General features: G+C 31.5%; 2 protein-coding genes across 4 annotated transcripts in view; both read left to right on the plus strand.

Annotated features, from left to right (window-relative positions):
* The first annotated feature begins 796 nt into the window (after positions 1–796).
* LOC148310094 (TBP-related factor-like) lies at positions 797–4875 on the plus strand. Its single transcript, XM_088259015.1, has 6 exons — positions 797–1164; positions 1242–1672; positions 2193–2339; positions 2881–2977; positions 3207–3405; positions 4583–4875. The coding sequence occupies exons 1-6, from the start codon at positions 1039–1041 to the stop codon at positions 4657–4659; spliced, it is 1077 nt and encodes a 358-aa protein (XP_088115141.1). The 5' UTR covers positions 797–1038; the 3' UTR covers positions 4660–4875.
* A 2773-nt stretch (positions 4876–7648) lies between these two features.
* Positions 7649–19234, plus strand: part of LOC148310095 (lysosomal-trafficking regulator-like) — a 55444-nt gene continuing 43858 nt past the window's right edge. For 2 of the 3 annotated variants that reach the window (XM_088259010.1, XM_088259012.1), the window contains exons 1-6: positions 7649–8130; positions 8932–9017; positions 10070–10385; positions 13659–13804; positions 14317–14412; positions 14854–17471. In XM_088259010.1, the coding sequence (XP_088115136.1) occupies positions 8044–8130; positions 8932–9017; positions 10070–10385; positions 13659–13804; positions 14317–14412; positions 14854–17471 (3349 nt within the window). In that variant the 5' untranslated portion in view covers positions 7649–8043. The remainder of the gene's footprint in view (positions 8131–8931; positions 9018–10069; positions 10386–13658; positions 13805–14316; positions 14413–14853; positions 17472–19234) is intronic. The other variant, XM_088259011.1, reaches the window with a different exon arrangement.

The following is a 19234-nucleotide window of genomic DNA, read 5'->3' on the forward strand; positions in this document are numbered from 1 at the left end:
AAGATTATATATTAGTAAATATGGTTGATATTAAGTGAGCAATATTTTTTTGTTAGTCGAAAATTTATAACATTGAATACATTTCGTTAACTAAATTTCAAGAGATGTTTTCGTCGCGCCAAAGATATAACAATGTCTTAGTGTATTTATAAATTATTACTTTACTTTAGAATTATTAATGTTTGAATCACAGTATTTCTAGCATAGTTATCCCAAAAGTTCTTGTAACCAAAGGGTCAACATTTCACTTCTATAATTTCTTTGCGTATAAATTATTTACACCGTCCGCCTCCGTAGTGTAATAATCAGCACGCTCGGCTATCGTACTGGAGGTCCCAGGTTCGATTCCCAAGGGGGAGGCGGTGTCAAATAAATACAAGTGATTTTTTAATTTAATTATTTGTTCAAATTACCCTGGACTGGTATTTGTTTTAGAAGACTGATCATTCTTCCTTCATGTGTAAACGATCAAGATAACACTGCATTGGTATAATGCAGTGCTCCATGTATCATCGGGTGCGGATGAGGGTTTGAAGAAGATAAATTATAAACAGAAGAGATGACACTATGTACAATATTGAATAAGGTACATTTTATATTTCCAAGAGAAAAAAAAACATTGCGATGATAAGAAGTGAAATTTCAATAAAATTAAATAAAATGAGCTCACGTTTATTATTAAAACAGCTGTCGATATTTGAATTTGATGAAGAATGCAACCAAACACTACAAAACCGTCTCAATTCGTCATAACAGTGGTTTCACCATATATTTAGGTCTATGGTACTTTCTAATTGCGATACATATTTCTCTGGAACGAACAGCTGTCAAAATCAGGTTAACATGTCGATTGCTATTTGTGTTGATAGTGACGTGTGAAATTCTAAAAGATTTTGTAATTTAAAAATTAATTAAACTTGTGTTTTTTATATCCATTTTAGATTTATTTCACTAGCGTAGTCATTTCTACGTTGTACTTCTTTTTAAGAATACATTTTATTTAAACAATCAACTCCGTTCATTACTTCGTTTATTCAAATGGATATCCAAGATTTTGATTCCCCGTTAAGGGGTGTATTAACTAGTCCTATGAAACGCGTAACACCCGCTGTACCAGTCCCCGATTGGCATAATTCTTCACCCGGAAGACCAATACCCTCTCCCGTGAGTATTTTGTGTTAACTCTTTGAATATCCATTAGGTATGTATTACGATTTACTAATTAAATTCGTTTTCCACAGGTAATTGCACGTGTAGCCACCCCTTCTCCATTGGCGAAAGATAGATCATCTCGGCAGTCGTGCATCCAATCTAATACATTTTCATCGGATCCAAATGTTCTTCGGTCCAGTGTTATCAGTTGCACTGCATTGGCAAATCCAGAAAATGTTGACTCTGATGTTAAATTCAGTGATATTTCAAGAACTCCCGTTCCTAGCACTTTCATTAGCACCTTTAATCATTTAGGTAATGTTAGCGAATGTTCTAATATAAGTGTCGAACGCTTGCCACAGACCCCTTCACATAGTCGAATAAGTGGCGATATTGCGTTTACACCGACACACAGTGCGTTTACACCTTCCCACGGATCACAGAACCCACATGCCAGTATCGTGGCACAAACACCCATAGCCAGTGGTCCAGATCAAGCCAAAAATAGTATTAAATTACAGTGAGTTTTTTTTTTACTCTTTCTTGTAAAATCCATATTCACTTGAACTATTGTATACTTTAAAATAAAGTACTTAATTTACTTTTGACAATATTCAGTAAATGTACCGCTTTCATCCTTTATACACACAATTTCACTTATTTATAATATAGTATAAGGCCATTCCAGTATGAGTTTTTTGTTTGTGATTTTTTTATTATTATTTTATATTGGAAGATTAAAAAGTAAATATTTAAGTGCAAATTTTGTACATTTCAAAATGTAATATATTTAATTTTATTTGAGAGACTGAAATAACGTTATTCATTTAAAATTATGATTAAATGAATAAAAATTTCCATCGTAATATCGAAATAAAACTTACCAAGCTTTTAGTTTAGAGGCAAAGTTTTTTATACTGTTTTGGTTTTCATTTGATATTCAGCCAGACTAGGCTTGTCTAGTAAAATGCATTAATTTTACTAAAGATCATGTATGGAGAACCAGTCTAAAGCATAATGAAATATTTTTTCAATTGCAGAAATTGTGTGTCAACTGTGAATTTATGCTGTGAATTAAAACTACTGGATATATACTGCCGCACAAGGTTTTCAGAATATAACCCATCCAGATTTCATGGTGTTGTTATGAGAATTTTGGAACCCAGAGCAACAGCGTTAGTCTTTAGGTAATTATAACCCTTTTTATACATATCGCTCACTCCTTTCAAGAACGTCATAATCAAAAATCGACAATTTTTAGCTGTGCATATTTTCGGAATGCCCAGAAAATGTAAAATTCCCAGGGAAAGCAGCATATTTTTAACTTAATATTTACCCGCTGCAGGGCAGAAAGTGTTGTTTTTGCATTTTGAAGAAAAGGTATTGTTTAATTATTTTTTTAAATATGCTAAATATTTTTCAAATGGAGAAAAAACCTTCAGGTTTTACCTAAAAAGATCTGTTGCACAGTAAAAAGTTCAATAAGTGGCTTGATATTTATTTTTAATACATTGTATTATATTTTTAAACTTTAAAAACGTTCTCCTGAAAAATCAAGTTTTTTGATTAATGACGTTCTTGAAAGGAGTGAACGATATATAATAGATACATTAATTTAAGATAATCTTTAGATTAAAAAGGCTTTTTTGACTCTGATATCATATGTATGTAAATTTATAAAAATATGAAACTGTTAAAAAAATTACAATGTCAAATATGGTTTTGCAGGTCAGGAAAATTGGTGTGTACAGGAGCGAAAAACGAGCATGATTCTTTATTGGCAGCCCGTAAATTTTCAAGAATTATCCAGAAATTGGGTTATCCCGTTAGTATAATAAAATTATTACTGACTTGTATTCTTTTGTATTTAAACAAATCATAATACATATAAGGGACTTGTGATATTTATGATAGAAAGTAGGTTGGATTTCCGAAGAAATGCATTTGAACTTGGTTTCTTTTGTAAAAATAATTTACTCCTATCCTTTAATATTCAGGTCTATACCTACTATAATTTTATTGAATGTGTATCTTAAATGTATTGATTCTTTCAGGTGCAATTTACGGAGTTTAAAATACAAAACTTTGTAGCTACGGCGGACCTTCGCTTTCCTGTCCGGTTGGAAGCTCTGCAACAAGCTCACGGGCAGTTTACGTCCTACGAACCGGAATTGTTTCCTGGTCTTGTTTATCGACTGGTTCGCCCAAGAATCGTTCTTCTTATATTTGTCAATGGAAAAATAGTTTTTACAGGTACTTTAATATGCCTTCTTTCTTTAATATATATTCTGCTTGTGCTGACTGAAAGGTTCAACAGCAATTTTTATGCTCTGGTACCACTTAATTTAAATTAGGTGGGTTCTTTCATGTTAGAAAATTTACCCTTTTCATTTATATTTTTAAACTCCGTTATGTTGAGCTTGTCGTAAAAATATATTTTCGGTAGCAACAAAATATTAAAGATTGATTTTGAAAGTTATCAATTTGATATTTTGCAAATTAGTTAATAAAAATGGTTTTCCAAAAGTGATTTTAATTATTTTTTTAACAGATGATAACCGTAGAGAAAATAAAGGATTATTTTTCATACTGATATAACGCAATAGAAAAACAGCCACAACTTATGGATATTTATCAGTATGATGTACATCTTATTAACACACTATGGACGGGAAAGGTATTTTTACCCGTTCGGTTGATTGATACTTAAGGACGGAAAGGGTATTTTTACCTTCTGCGCCGGCCTCATTTTAAAGTCAGAAATGAAGGGATTACATATAACATTTAATGTTTTTATATGAATTTTATGTACCAATCTCTTTCTTAAGGTCTTAACTATATCTACACAAGTATCAAATACCGTCGCCAGCTGTCCGCAGGCGTAAAAAACACCCGTCCCTAGTGTGTTAGGTTGCATATGCATTTGCTAACTGCACTGCAATGATTCAGAATGATCTACTTTGATTTGCTCTGACAGTGAACGCATGGCATAGTGTTTGTGACTATCACTAGTACAATGTCTTCATTGGACAAGTTGCTGTTGTGTATTGCGTCTCATGTTTGCTATCAAATGGGTATGCAGCTTAAGTGTACCTAGGTGTCTTTTACTAATTATTATTATTGCAACTTATGAATAAATGGGGACACAAATAATTATAAATCATTAGGTTTTTAAAATAATTTTCCCTTTCTGAAAACTTCTTGATTATCTGTCTTTCGTAATTCTCAAGTCTTGAAGAATCTAATGAATCTCTCGACATAAACTAAGACAGCAAAACAACAACAAACAAATCCATATTAATTTTTAAAAAAATTCATCTGTCCTTTATGAACCAACAGTTCTTCATTTACGTGTAAACATATTTTATCTTTTAATTATATTATTTTGTATGGTAATTAGTAAATCAATATGTGTTTTTGATGATTTCAGGTGGAAAGTCCAGAAATGATATTGTAGAGTCATTGAATATAATTTATCCCATACTTCGAAGCTTTAAGAAAAATTGAATCACAATTTTCATCAGAAGAAGAATAATAAAATACCTTCAGTATATACCATTGTAATTTTGTTGATTTTTTTTGTAATTCTGTATATACATAGTTATAATTCTATAACTTATTAATAATAATCTTATTATGTGTATGCTTTAAATATACAATGTTTTGTAACATCTGTACAAAGATTTTATGTATACAAATAAATAAAAAAATTCACAATTCTCATTATGTATTTTATTTGATCCAGTTACCATTTCATTTTATTCCTTAATTTTTACCCTAATCCACAACCAATGATGTAAATGACACAGGGCACGCTTGTGTTTTCACCATGATCATAAATTACAATAAAATAAAACAAAATGCACTTAAGTTACTTCTACAGGGGTGTGGTTTATTTTAACCCTGTTTAAAATAAAACTGACACCAAATGCAAAACGTATTTTGCCAAAAATACGTCCAACACTATCAAGTGCAACCAAATTAGGTTTGACTTAAAATGTTAAATACATATTTATGCATATTAATAAGTCCTATTAATATTTAACGTAGTGATGAAAACTCCATACAAAAAAATGGGTTGGTCCTCAACCCCTCATCCTACCTTCGTCTAGTTAAAATCTGCTTGTCCAGAGTGGCAATAATTTGCTAGAGAATTTTAAAATTTTACCTGGATAAGGAGCGAGGACCAAACCATAATCATTTTTGTTTATTGAACTTTTCATTATTAGTTCAAAAGTTAACAAGATTTGTGGATATGGATAGTAGAAATGTTTATGACAAATCTGTTATTTCTTAAATGAAGCATAACTCGTGTATCTATTTTGTTTAGATTGGGATACAATTTAAATTCAAGTTTTCACATGCACCTATTAATAGCCCATCAAATATTTGATTGTCATTTGATTCCTTTTAGTTAACCCTTTAAATTTTACTCATTTGTTTTACTTGGTGAATCTAAATATGAGTTCGATTCATGCATATTGTAGTAAAAATATTAATAAACCAGAAAAAAACCTTCGAGATACAAATAGTAAGAGTGTCCTGATGTAGGAAACGCCTTCCGAGATATGGAGCAGATCAATATCCAAAGTAATTATTTTCATCATATTATTTTGTGGTCCCGTGGTTAGTGTCGCGGACTCTTAAATCAGAATTTCTCGGTTCGAATCCACTCTACCACAATTTGATACCTATTTTTAATAATGAGCCACTTAGGCTCACAGAAATAGTACGAAATTGAAATGTTTGTATAAATAATAAAAACAAATGTTTCTCTTTTTAAAAAAATATATATATAAAAAATCATAACGATAACTCTTCCTATAGGCAGAACCACCGCAGATTGGTTCTGTATATCGTAATGTAAAGTAATCCTTGCCAATGCTCTTTTAGGTAACTATCAGAAACATACAAACCCATGTTAGCTGTTTTCTTGTTTTTCTACCTGTTTTTTTTCAACAGTTTTTCTCAATTTTCCTTCTAATTTTCTTTTCAAATGTTACATTGAATTTCATAACATATTGTGGAGTTTATATTATACCCGCATACAGACTGCGCCAACGTGGGCTTTTTATGATTGAAATATTTATAAATTAATTCATGTACCAAGGAATGATGGGAAGTGAAACATTAACCAAAAAATATTAATAAAAAATAATTAGAAATAAATGTCCCGGATGATTATTCTGAGCAACAATCAATTAAATTATTCCACATGAAGAATTTTTTATATTATTTTTTGACATCTCATCAAAGATGAAGAAGAATATGGAAGTCTGGGCATTTACGGGGCTGACGACCGTCATAGGCTGGTTTAAGTGATCACTTTACACACGTGTAACATTCACCAATTCTACCCATTATTGACAACCACACTACTCAAATTCTTGGAAGTTCTATATATATGAACCAATTTAGAAACCTTGTTCTTGAATCACTAGAACTTCACTAGAGACATCTATTTGTGAGATGTAAAGAAGCTTTTTACTAAGCAGAAACTCTTATATTAGTATGTGAGATCCAAATCCTGGATTATAATCACACACATGAGAAACGCCAGAAAATACCATTTTCATTTTTATTATTAAGCTTATAATTTGACCAGATAATTTATGTACAACATTTTGAGTGTGTCCAAATACTTGTTCACAAAATCTGGATTATCTCCAATTACAGGAGTTATTTTCATATTATTTTTTGACATCTCATCAAAGATGAAGAAGAATATGGAAGTCTGGGCATTTACGGATATAAGTATAATATAAGAGTTTCTGCTTAATAAAAAGCCTCTTTACATCTCACAAATAGATGTCTCTAGTGATTCAAGAACAAGGTTTCTAAATTGGTTCATATATATAGAACTTCCAAGAATTTGAGTAGTGTGGTTGTCAATAATGGGTAGAATTGGTGAATGTTACACGTGTGTAAAGTGATCACTTAAACCAGCCTATGACGGTCATCAGCCCCGTAAATGCCCAGACTTCCATATTCTTCTTCATCTTTGATGAGATGTCAAAAAATAATATGAAAATAACTCCTGTAATTGGAGATAATCCAGATTTTGTGAACAAGTATTTGGACACACTCAAAATGTTGTAAGAATTTTTTAATAATGAAACAGGACTTGAATTTAAAATCATAAATTCCATTATGTTTACATATTATGATTTACTTTTTAAGTTTTTGACTGTGATTTGCGAGCAAAATATTTATCTATTCGAAAATCCTTCTTACGTCATTGTGTTATTATATAAAACGTGTTTGTAAAGTGTTACAAATCTACTTATTTTTTAATAATATGGTCCTAAAGATAGGTATGAAAAGAAATAACTACATAGTAGAAGCTTTTTTTAAATTATCGCGCCTCTAATTAGTAGGTACCTATAAATGTGGAAAATATATGTAGATATGGAAGTGGAAACGTACTTTCTGTATGGAAAAATGTTTTTTTAATAATGGCAAGTTGTATCGTATAAAAAAGTAAACAATTTTCTTTACAAAATGTGACGTGATTCCGCGAGTGACAGTTTGGTTATCCAGTGAAGTATTATTATTATTGAATACAGAAATATTTTTAAATATGGAAATATTATTTTGGAGCCAATGGCACGTTTTGTAAGCTTGCGAACTAATAAAACAAATATTTACCAAGTGATTTTTCATAATGTGGGATGCTCGCATTTATATTGTTGCATTGAATACGGTATTTTTTTAAAGGCAGCGCAGTAGAGAAATCTGTGTTGTTATCCGGGCACTGATTTGTCCGAAAATTGTCATCATTGAAAATAAACAACAATATATGTCTCTGCCTAAAATCAATAATAACTTTATTTTTATCAGTCAATGCTTGTTAAATCGTAATGGTTTTTTAAAAGTTCTGTAAAGTGTGTTATGATTATGTCCGCGAATTTAAGTGCTGCTAATCAAATAAAATTATACTGGGATAATTTTTTTTATGCTGAAACCGGAACATATGAGGTATGTAAATTATGATATTTTTTTTCCTTTTTTTTAAATATGCCTTATTGAAATGTGTCAAAATTTCCTGATATTCAGTATTATATTAGCAGTCGATATAAATTTGTTTTAAACTTGACCTAAATTATATTTGGCTGGAAATCAGTAAACTAATATGGGATGATAGCAACAAGAAATATATATTATTTTTTTACATCTCATCAAGTATTTGGACTCACTCAAAATGTTGTAAGAAATATATACTTACACCCAAGTAACTGACAATTCCTATTATGCTTAGTGATTTTAAAATTGAGAATGTTAATACATGCAAATTTTAAGTGTAAAATTTGCATTAAAATTTGAATGAAAATAATCTGGTAAAAAAAGCTTTCTCGTCTGTGCCAGCTGATTCATTACTCCAAAATTTATAGCAAATACTTAAGAATTTTTGAAAATATTTCTATACTTATTAAAAAATTACTTCTTAACTTGTTCAACATACACTAGCTTATGCAAAGATAGGTATGCATCCGAGAGATCATTAGGCATTGCTGGTATTCTCTTCCCCCATTTCCTTTCGTAATGTATGAGCTTCGTAACTTATGTCATCTGTTTCCCACCAAATATATTCTGACCCGAGAATCCAGACCGCCAGACTGATCACTCTGTTTTCATAAAATTAATGATCGAGTTATCACTATTCTAATCTGACGCTGTAGCCTAAATATATAAATAAAAATAAAAATAAAATTAGTGCAGAAAAGTCATGTTAATAATTTGCATGTATTTTAATTTTAATTTATTGTATTTTTATTTCAGAAATCATCATGGTTAGACTTATTTTTGGCGGAATTTCTTATGCAACTGAAAGATGGGTGCGAAGTATCTTCTATCTTATCGTTTTGGTGAGTAGGTTTTATCTATATTACAATCTTGTTTATTTAAGAACTAGATTTGCTAAGTCTTTTTTTGTCAAGTGGGTTTTATCTATGTTACAATCTTGTTGAATTAGGAATTAGATCTATGAAGTGGAGTACCTTTTATTGCTAAAAAGATTTCATCTATGTTAAGATCTTGCTTACTTAAAAACTAAATTCATGAAATGCCTTTATTATTATTAAACAAGTTAACTTATATACATGTGTAATATATATTTATCAAAATAACTTGCTATTTTTCCATTAATTTTTAATTTCATTAGGTCACTCATACTGTTAGTGTTGTAGATATTTTTTTTTATCAAAATAAAGGTAGTGTTTATTTTATTATTTTAAATGGTTAAAAAACAAGATTCTTTATTATATATTTACATGGAAGGAAAAAAAGAGATTTTAGAGATTCTAAAAAATACACTCAGAACCACAAAATGAACAATTCACCAATAAGATCGGGTTGTGATTCCTTTTTAGTATTGGGGTTTCTGAGCCAGAGGGTCTAGGTTAGACCTCTGCTCTGTCACAACTTGGTTCCTATTTTCAAAAACAAATTTACTTGAAAGTAATATTGAGTTAAAATAACCCGCAAAACCTCTACTTTTAGAGGCTTGTCTGCAGGTAGCATAGGGAAGGTAAATATGAAAAATACATCACAAACACCAGACAAATTGAAAATAAATCTTATGAATTTATTTTGCAATTGGCGTGAATCGAACCGGCGACACATATTTAAAAATAATAATGTTTACATCACTCAAAATTCTCATCATTTTCCATCAATGAGATGTCGCAAATGGCAATCACTTCAATTCCCTCTGTGCTTATCAATTGTTCGCATTGTAAACATGTAATAAATAATTTTACTGTTTATTGATTTGGCATTAACTTTGTGGAATAACATGATTTAAATTAAAAAATGAAATACTTAAATATATAAGACCACTTTTTAGTTTATTAATGTATAAAATTAAAAAAAAAATCATTCATAATCATTAATAATCCAATCCTGATTTTATTTCCAGTCCATTGGGTGGCATTGTCACCCTCGTTGGCTGTGAGCTACTGTGCGGCGTCCACTGTGTCACATCCTCATCCTGCGCTCAATACCTTCAGTTGGCTAGAAACGACTGCCCTCCTCCGCATTGCCTTTCCAACTTCCAGCTGTGCGATAAGGTGACCAATAAGTGTGAGGAAGATGTGGCCAATGCTCCGACCGCACAAAACAACATCCAGTCTGTCAACTTTCCACTCCCGTCGTCTATACATTCATTGCAGAAGTATGTGCTCAAAGGTTCTGCTTGGAGGTGCCTCGCTCTGCTCCAAGCTTTAGGTGTTGAAGTAAGTATTTAAATTTAAAATCACTCTATAGATTTCTTGGTGGAAAATATTTAACTATAATTTATAAACCCTTAAAGTTAACACGGGATTGATCCTGTCCAGTGCCCTATGCATCATTGGATGCAAATAAATAACAAAAGAATTCTCAACAGAGACATCTATAATAACTTATAGATAACCTAACAAAATATAGATAATGTTTTTTTTTCTTCGCTTTTACTAAAACTGTTTAAATTTTTTATTTGTTGATTTATCTATCTGTCCGGGTTATGCAAATGGGCAATGTACCCGAGACGTAAATTAATTTATCACTATTTTAAAATAATAATTATTTTTAACTTGATTTATCACGTTTTATAATTATACATTTGAATTTGTAAATTTAATTTTGTCTAATGTCTGCATCAGGAGTTTTAAATTTGATTGTGAACACATTGAAAATTATAGTAATAATTATAGTAATTTGCAAACAATTCGGGGTGATTTGAGTCCACATAAGTTTATAGGCCAGATTGTTGCGTTTAGGCCATATGACGGATAGCCCTGGACTTGTGTGTTACTTTTTATATCTTTTATGCCAGTGGTATCCAACCCCCAGGCCGCGGACCGGTACTCATCTATGGATCAAATGGTACCAGGTCACCCAAGACTGCCTAAAAATCTAAATTACGTAAAAAACTTGGAACATTCCTGATAAAAAAATAAATAATTATAGACAGAAATAATTATTCAGTTAAGAACCCGTGTACGCCATGTTACCGCTGACACATTTGGTGTCATTGTCTCCTTTTATTCCCAAATGGAACCGTCTTGTTGCAAAGAAACAAGTCAGGCTTCTTATTGATTTAGCATTCTAGTGAGTATAACGGTTAAATCCCTTTATATTTTATTCTCAATAGTATTAATATTTAAAGCATTTACTTTGTGATACCCTTTATATTTGTTTTTTGGTGTAACTATATATTATTTTAAAGGCATGTATGGATACAATTAATTTTTTTTTTAAAAATCAAAACAGTCTAAAATATAAACAATCGACGTCAGTGGTCTGTGGTAAAATGATCAAATGTTGACCGGTCCACAGCGATATAAAGGTTGGGGACAACTGTCCTTTGCGGTGTCTGCAAATACCAGATAAAAATTACAAACATCTTTTGGGAAATGGGTCAACTGTGTTTAACAATAATTTAAACAATTATGTATCTTAGTTGATCTAATTTATTTGTGCTGACATAAGTAACCGCATAATTTAAACAGTTTGTATGATGCCTTTGATATATTTGTCTTTTTCTCACAATACATATTTGCTTAAGTAAAAGGCCTACATTCCCTGTCCTTTAGTTATAAACAATTTATTGAATATGTACATAGTTCAGGAATATCAATGCTCAAAAGTAAAAAGATTGTGTAGGTACTTACATGCATACATATACACTAGTTACCCCATATTTGCAGGGTAACTAGTTAAAAAATTACAAATAGGAAATGTGTGAATATTGAATCACACTTCTACAAAAATAAATTATTCATGAAATGCTTGAATATTGGAAATATTTCAGTAGAAAATAGCATTTCTTAACGAACAACCTTTGTTTTTTAATGGATGAAAATTCACAAATATTGAAAAAAGGTATTATCAGCGAATATGCAAAATAAAAATTCTGCTCTAGTTGAGAGATCTCATCTTACACATTTTTATTTTTTAAAAGATTTATATTCCATATTTATTTTGTTAGATTTATATTCCATACTCAGAAACAGAATGTTATTGCATTGAGGAAGGCTTATATGCAATTTAATATGACTATTTAAAATAAAACCTTTATGTATGTTTCGACTATGTTTTCGACTAAGTTGTATACAATCTAATAATAATTCTGCCACCATTTTTTTCTTGCAAATTAAAATAGTAATCAATTAATATTTTCTAGTGTTATATTTGCTACTAAGTTATAATTTCCGTGAAAAGCTAGGGAATTGAAAATAGTATTGAAATTCTTTACATTCAGTATTTTTTATAGTATCAACCTTGAGTGAGTTCATTGAATGTAAGATATCATTGTTTGTAATAGGATTTTATCTTAAATTCATTAAGATTTATTACTTTTTACTTCTGTTGACTCTAGCTACAAAATTTACTACATTTACTTAAATTATGTTGTAATAAAATTTATTGTTTCATATTTATGTGCTTTACATATTCATTATTAATATTTTTTTGTTGTTGATAAAATATATGATTTTTTTTATTCCCTTAAGTGAACTGGGACACACACTAGCACATTATTATTGTTTTTCATCAAAGTTTAAAAAATGCACTGATTTATAAATATTCTTCATCATTGTTGATTTAAATTGTTAATGTTGAATGGGGAATTTCCTATACGATTATTATTGAAAAAAAAATCGAGTAAATGAATAACTTTTATCATTATTCTTTGTACTGTCATTAATATTATAATGTGTGAAATAAGTCATGCGGTTTAATGTTTTAAAAAAAAACTTGATAACCTTAGCATGAGGTGGACAATATTGATATTATTATATTCTTATAGTAATAATGATAGTTTCCTTATTTTTATCTAAAGTAAACAAGCTGAGTTATAAATGAGACTATTCGTCAACAGCAAATGTTTTTATTTTATTCTTAATCAAAATATTAAAATTTTTCCTTGTTTTTTTGAAAAAAAAAAAAATCATTGATCAAATAAATACCTGTTTCTAATGTGTAATTTGTAAATCTATTCCATGTATTGGAATACCACCTTTTTTTCTTTTAGACATTATTAATGTATTTAGACTGTTATTACCCAGTTTTTAGCTCTAGCACTGTCAGAGGTAGTGATGATTTTTTACCCCCCTCCCCGTGGCTTTGAATACGAAATATGCCTATAATTCAATGATTGTTAGAATAAATTGTTTTTGAATGATTAATAATAAACATTTTATTGCAATTTGATATCTGGGGTACATAAATATTGCTAACCTAAAGTTTTTGCCCTGCATACAAAATTTACTATATTTTTGTTCTCTAAGGGCTACCAGCGCCATTCTAGACATTTCAAGCTCCTCCATTAGTCTGAGATTACTATTGGGATTCACTAACTAAAACTCATTCTAGCTGAAATAAATCCAGTGCATATTTTCCTAGTAATGATTCCTTTGAATTTTTTTATTCTTATTATGACAATATTGCAATATATCAACCTTATGAATGCATAGATATGATAAAAACGCATACAGACCTGCATTACACACTTGTATTGATTTCAGGGCTTATCATGCAGCCGCCAGCTGAGCGGAGTGTTGGTGTGGCTGTATGGAGAACTCAGTGGGTCGGGGGGAGTTTGTCACGGCCCTAATCCCTACTTACCACACTCGGAAGGGAAACCCCCCATACATGAACTCTTTTTCAACAAGTAAGTAAAAGTTTTATGCAACACATTATGAATAATCTGCGTTCATACGTATGTGACCCAGTTTTATAAAACTGTTACTCAATTTATAGATTTTAATTTATATTATACTAATATATTTGAAAATAGTTTTTTCAATGTTTGATAATGGTAGTTTGTGTATTTTTCTGTTTTTTCTGTTTTTTTTTTGTTTTCTCTCACTAGACAGATTTCTGTTCCTTATGTTAAAAATTGGAAACGTGTGATTAATTACAATATTCTCTAGTACAATAACCTTTAAAATGTATGGTCAATGATTTTGCATATTTCATTTTTAAATAACAAGTCTTGTAATATTTCAGCTAATACCATAATTTTCTTCTATTTCAGTTGCATGTCTGTTATTTTATTTACTCTTATGTGTTATACAATAATTACCAAATGTAATGAATACAGTGGTATCTAGATATTTGTGTTAAAACAATAAATGTAATACAGCTCAAGTGAAAATATGTTTTCTTATATTTTTGTTACAGAATCTGGATAAGGCAGAAAATCAACGGAACAATTTATTCTCGAAGATTAAGTCTTAATTCCGGAAGTCAACAAAAACGCAGTGGAAACCAATTCAGGTGAATTTCAGATTAATTTTTTATTTAATTACATATCGCTCACTCCTTTCAAGAAGAAAGAAAGAAACTTGATTTTTCAGAAGAACGTTTTTAAAGTTTAAAAAATGACACAATGTATTAAAAATAAATATCAAGCCACTTATTAAACTTTTTACGGTTTTGAAGGTTTTTTTTTTCCATTTAAAAAATATAGAGTATATTTAAAAAAATAATTAAACAATACCTTTTCTTCATAATGCAAAAACAACATTTTCTGCCCTGTAGCGGGTAAATATTAAGTTAAAATATGCTTCTTTTGCTGGAACATAGTACATTTTCTGGGCATTCCGAAAACATGCACAAATGAAAATTGACAATTTTTGATTTATGACGTTCTTGAAAGGAGTGAGCTATATTTATCATTTTAGTTTTACAACTGATTAAATTATTGTATTTTTTTAGTCGTAGTCGAAGAAAAATAAATCACAAAGTTTCAAATTCGAATGTGGAATGGAAGAAATCTCATGTGAAAAGATCATTATTCTCCAAGAACAGAGCTAATTCGATCACAGAGCCGAACCAGTCGAGCGATTCCGAACAAAATAGTGACGAACTGGAGTTACTCAATCGTTCCTTTACTCTAAAAGCTCGCTTCAATCCGAACGACTTTGACTATTTTACATCTGTTGTCCGGAGCGATGATGATAAATCCGCCGATTCTCTCTACAGTCCGTTGAGACGATCGCAACAGAAGAAAAAACCTTCCGTGGAAGATTATATTACCGACAAACACCGGGAAATCCTCAAATCTGAGATCAGCCAATTTGAATTCAGTAAGATGGCAATTAATCTCTTGTACAAATTATGCAAAGCCGAATCGAACACATCTGGTTCGGAGGCTTTGCATATCAACGTTCAATGTGTAAATTTTTCCGTAAGATTCTTGTGTACTTTACAATTTGAATCATCACCGGCTTCTCGAGTAAATTTGACACAGCCAGAGGTAGCTCATTTGAAAGCTTCACTGACAGAACTGCTGATGGTATCTTTCGACAAAATTTTTCCTCATCCCGATTTGTTTATAAAAATTATTCACAATGGCTTGTTGCCGATGTTAGTTAGACTTCTAGAAGACTCAACCTACAAGTTATCAGTTCGCTTCCGATCCGAAGAAGTTTCCAATGGGAAACCTGAATATTCCGCCGACAACAACGATGCAACTGACGACTCGGCTATCGAATCGGAAGAGGCTACAGATTTAACCAAATATTTGTTCGGAATCAGTTACACTACTATTGTGTTCTTTTACTGTCTGTTGATGCAGCATCGATCTCTCGACAAGATTCACAATTTTACAGAACAGTTTAAACTATTCGGAGATTGTCGAAAAGGTCAAGTACTGAAAGAAAGTATAAGTCTTATATTGAGGATTCCAGGAATGGATAAAACATATTCCACAAGCTTGGTGAAGAAATTATTGGATCTATTGAGTAAACTGATCGGTGCCATGAAACTAGTCAGAAGCGAAGTCATTCACACTGCGTCGTGTTCCCGCAATAAGCACAAGATGTGTCGATCAAAAGTGTCGCTGATGATGCAACACCATCACGATATACTGGGAACATGCTTCTGTCATTCTGGCAACATGGGCTTGACTCCAGTGTGCAGTGTCGCCACTCTGTACGCCACTCTCACTTCTCTTCTGACCGACGAGGTTCTCACTCGGAGTGCCAGCCTGCGCTCCAAGCTCCTCCGCTGCATGAGAAGCTGCGGGTCGTGTTGTTGTTTCTCTCCTCACTTCCTACTGGACAGAGTTATAAGAGTTATCCGCTCCTACCACGGTTTAGCTAACTTGTGCTTCTCCGTCCTAGAACAAACTTTATACGGAGAACTAGGAGCTATTAAACTATCGCAAGACACTGAAGCTTGCGCAACTTGCGAAAGATACTTTGTACCGGATGATAATATTAGGAAAGACTTGATTTCTTCAGTTAATCAAAATAGAGAAATACGCAGCAGAAGTTCATCTAGCAACTATTTTTATGAAGAAGGTATAAATAAGAATGCCCTTGAAGTGTCAGAAAATAGGGCCACATGGCCTTTCTTGTCTAAGTACCTACCTCTTCTTCAAATCGAGGACTATTCTATTTTACACGCGACTATGAGTCACCTGCTCCGGATGTCAGTCCAATGTAAGGAATTTGTAAAACATGACTTGCTGTTTTGTATCCTATACCCGGCGTTTCTAACTGGAAAGAAACACTATCTCGTAACAAACGGAGAACCATCCTATTTTGTGACTATATCCTGTCTTAATTCTTTTTCGAGCTTGCTTAGTTGCACCACATTTGCGGAAGAATTCATCCAAATAGGCGGATTGACTAATATTTTAGAACTCATGGCGCTTCCGGAATTCTCCAAGCAGTGCTGTTCAATTTTAGAAATAACTGCGATCGTTGAAATTTTCAATATGAAACTGGATTCGAATGGTTCAGTTTTTAAAATGTCTTCGTTGTCTTTGAAACCGAATGAAATAGAATCCCTCTCATCGTTGTACATGCTTTTCAAATCTTTGGAAGATATAACAGACAAAGCGTTGAAATATTTCAAGTTGAAAGTTGAAGGGCCCGTGTATTTAGCGCTGATTGATTTATCTGATGAAAAGGATGCGCCATTTAATAATTTGGACGAAGATATTTGTAATACTGATGATCCACCTTTGGATGAAAGCGCTAACCATTTAGTTCCAAAAAAGTCTCAACCTATCAATATAAAGGGACCCAACAGATCGCACAATAACGCAGTATTCGAGATGCAGTTTAGTTCTCTGGAGCAGACCATGAACCACCACATAGAACTTCTGAAGAACATTTGGACGTTTTGGAGAACATGCGCAGCACTCTGCTTGTACTGTCCTATATTGAGAAAATATTTAGTAAGGCAGAAGATATTTCGAGACTCTTACAAAATGCTCAAGTTGCTGCTTCACTGTATTTGCTTTGTGCCATGCACGCTCACCGAGAATAAAATACTCATGAAAATCTTGGAATCCATCATCTCCATAAACCTTTCGGTGTCTGGTAAGTTATTCACAGATTATTACTAAATTTTAAAAAACTAACTAACTAACTAACCATCACGCCGCTTCCCCGCAGGGGTAGGCAGAGAGAATCGAACGCCACACCACTCTGTCTTTGCAAACATTCTTTGCCTCTTCTACATTCATGCATCTCCTCATACATACCCGACGATTATTACGACTCCTGACCCGGCCGCTTTCAATTATTTGACATACCTGATTGTGCCAAGTTTTCCTCGGTCGTCCTCTGCTTCTTTTTCCAACTACATTCGCCCCATAAATTTGTTTAACCGTTCTTTCTTCACTCATACGCTCCACATGTCCAAACCATCTCAACACACCTTTCTTAATTTTATCGATAATGCTTATCTCAGCCTTACATTCTTTCCTTATTTCATCATTCGAATATCTATCAAACATCGTTTTGCCACACATTCGTCTGAGGGATCGCATTTCGACTGCATTCAGTCTGCTTTCATCCTTCTTTTGCTTTATATTACTAAATTTTATATTACTAAATTTTGTTTTTAACTTATTCAAACAATAATATCACTTCATAATTTACTAACATTATGGTGTCCTTCCTTAACCTATAACATGGCATACAATTTTTTTACCAAAGTAAAATATTAGTTCATGTTTAGTACCATGTACTTAAAATATAGTAGTGTACTCACATCACAGTAGAGATAGTAGAGAAACATCACATGTCTTTGAATACAATGGGAGACAATATGTGTAATTTAAAAAATACCTACATTTTATTATTTTTATCTTGACAATAAGTTTTGATAGTTGACATTTTAATAACTGACATACCTAGTAATTTCTTTATTGCTCGTTATATTTACATAAAAATGATAATGTGAAATCAGAAAAGACTATCTTTTCGCATAAAAGTAAAATAAATATTCGATTGTTTCTTCAAAATAAAGGAAACGAAGTGAGTTTGATATGCATTGCTAATAACAGTTATAAGTTTGAGCATCAAACAAGGTAAATTGAATACAAAGAATAATTTATTATTATTTTTAAACCAATACTTAGTATATTTAGTTTCAGTTATTTTTTTACTATATCTCGAGATTGCTCTTTAACTTCTTACACATTAAAATCAAATTAAAATCTGTGTTTAGTTTTCTAAAATAAGAGTAAATATTATATCAACATTATGATTGACCCTTTCATGGATGCAACATACCTATATATTAGATTACAGTGTAATTTTTTGTTGTTTCTTATTTCGGTAGTGTAAAGGCAAAGGGGTATATCTGTCTCAGACAAATTTTTACAGGAGAGCAAAAACCAACTTGTGAAATTATATAACTCATTTGTTTTATGTATTTTTGTATGTACATATCTTAATAAAACTAAATAAATATTGCAACTACAGCTACATCCTTTTAGCCAGATTATGGAATACACTATTTTAGACATTTTGTGGAACAAACATGGAAAATGAAAAATTTGACAGATACAGTAGAATCGCGATATAACGAAATCCAAGGGACCAAAAAATATTAATTCGTAATAACGAATTCCCACATATAACGAATTTTTTTAAAATCATACTTAGTATGTATATGTTGCACGCCGTTGCAAAAAATGTTGCGCGGCTTTTCAAAAAGATCGCAACTTCTGCAAACAAAGGAGGAAGGGGGCCATAGGGAACTGAATACCTACATATTTTCACTTGTTTTCTTATTAACCTTACGGTGATAAAAGTGCCTCGGGAATCGATGATACTCGTATGTATTTTGTACA

The sequence above is a fragment of the Brachycentrus maculatus genome, unplaced genomic scaffold (genome assembly GCF_059751285.1).
Source record: "Brachycentrus maculatus isolate JH-2025_06_01 unplaced genomic scaffold, ASM5975128v1 h1tg000107l, whole genome shotgun sequence".
In the NCBI taxonomy this organism is placed as follows: domain Eukaryota; kingdom Metazoa; phylum Arthropoda; class Insecta; order Trichoptera; family Brachycentridae; genus Brachycentrus; species Brachycentrus maculatus.

Coding starts and splice junctions, on each gene's coding strand:
- LOC148310094 (XM_088259015.1), top strand. CDS start 1,039: ATGGATATCCAAGATTTTGATTCCCCGTTAAGGGGTGTATTAACTAGT. Junction 1,165..1,241: donor GAAGACCAATACCCTCTCCC/GTGAGTATTTTG, acceptor CGTTTTCCACAG/GTAATTGCACGTGTAGCCAC. Junction 1,673..2,192: donor AAAAATAGTATTAAATTACA/GTGAGTTTTTTT, acceptor TTTCAATTGCAG/AAATTGTGTGTCAACTGTGA.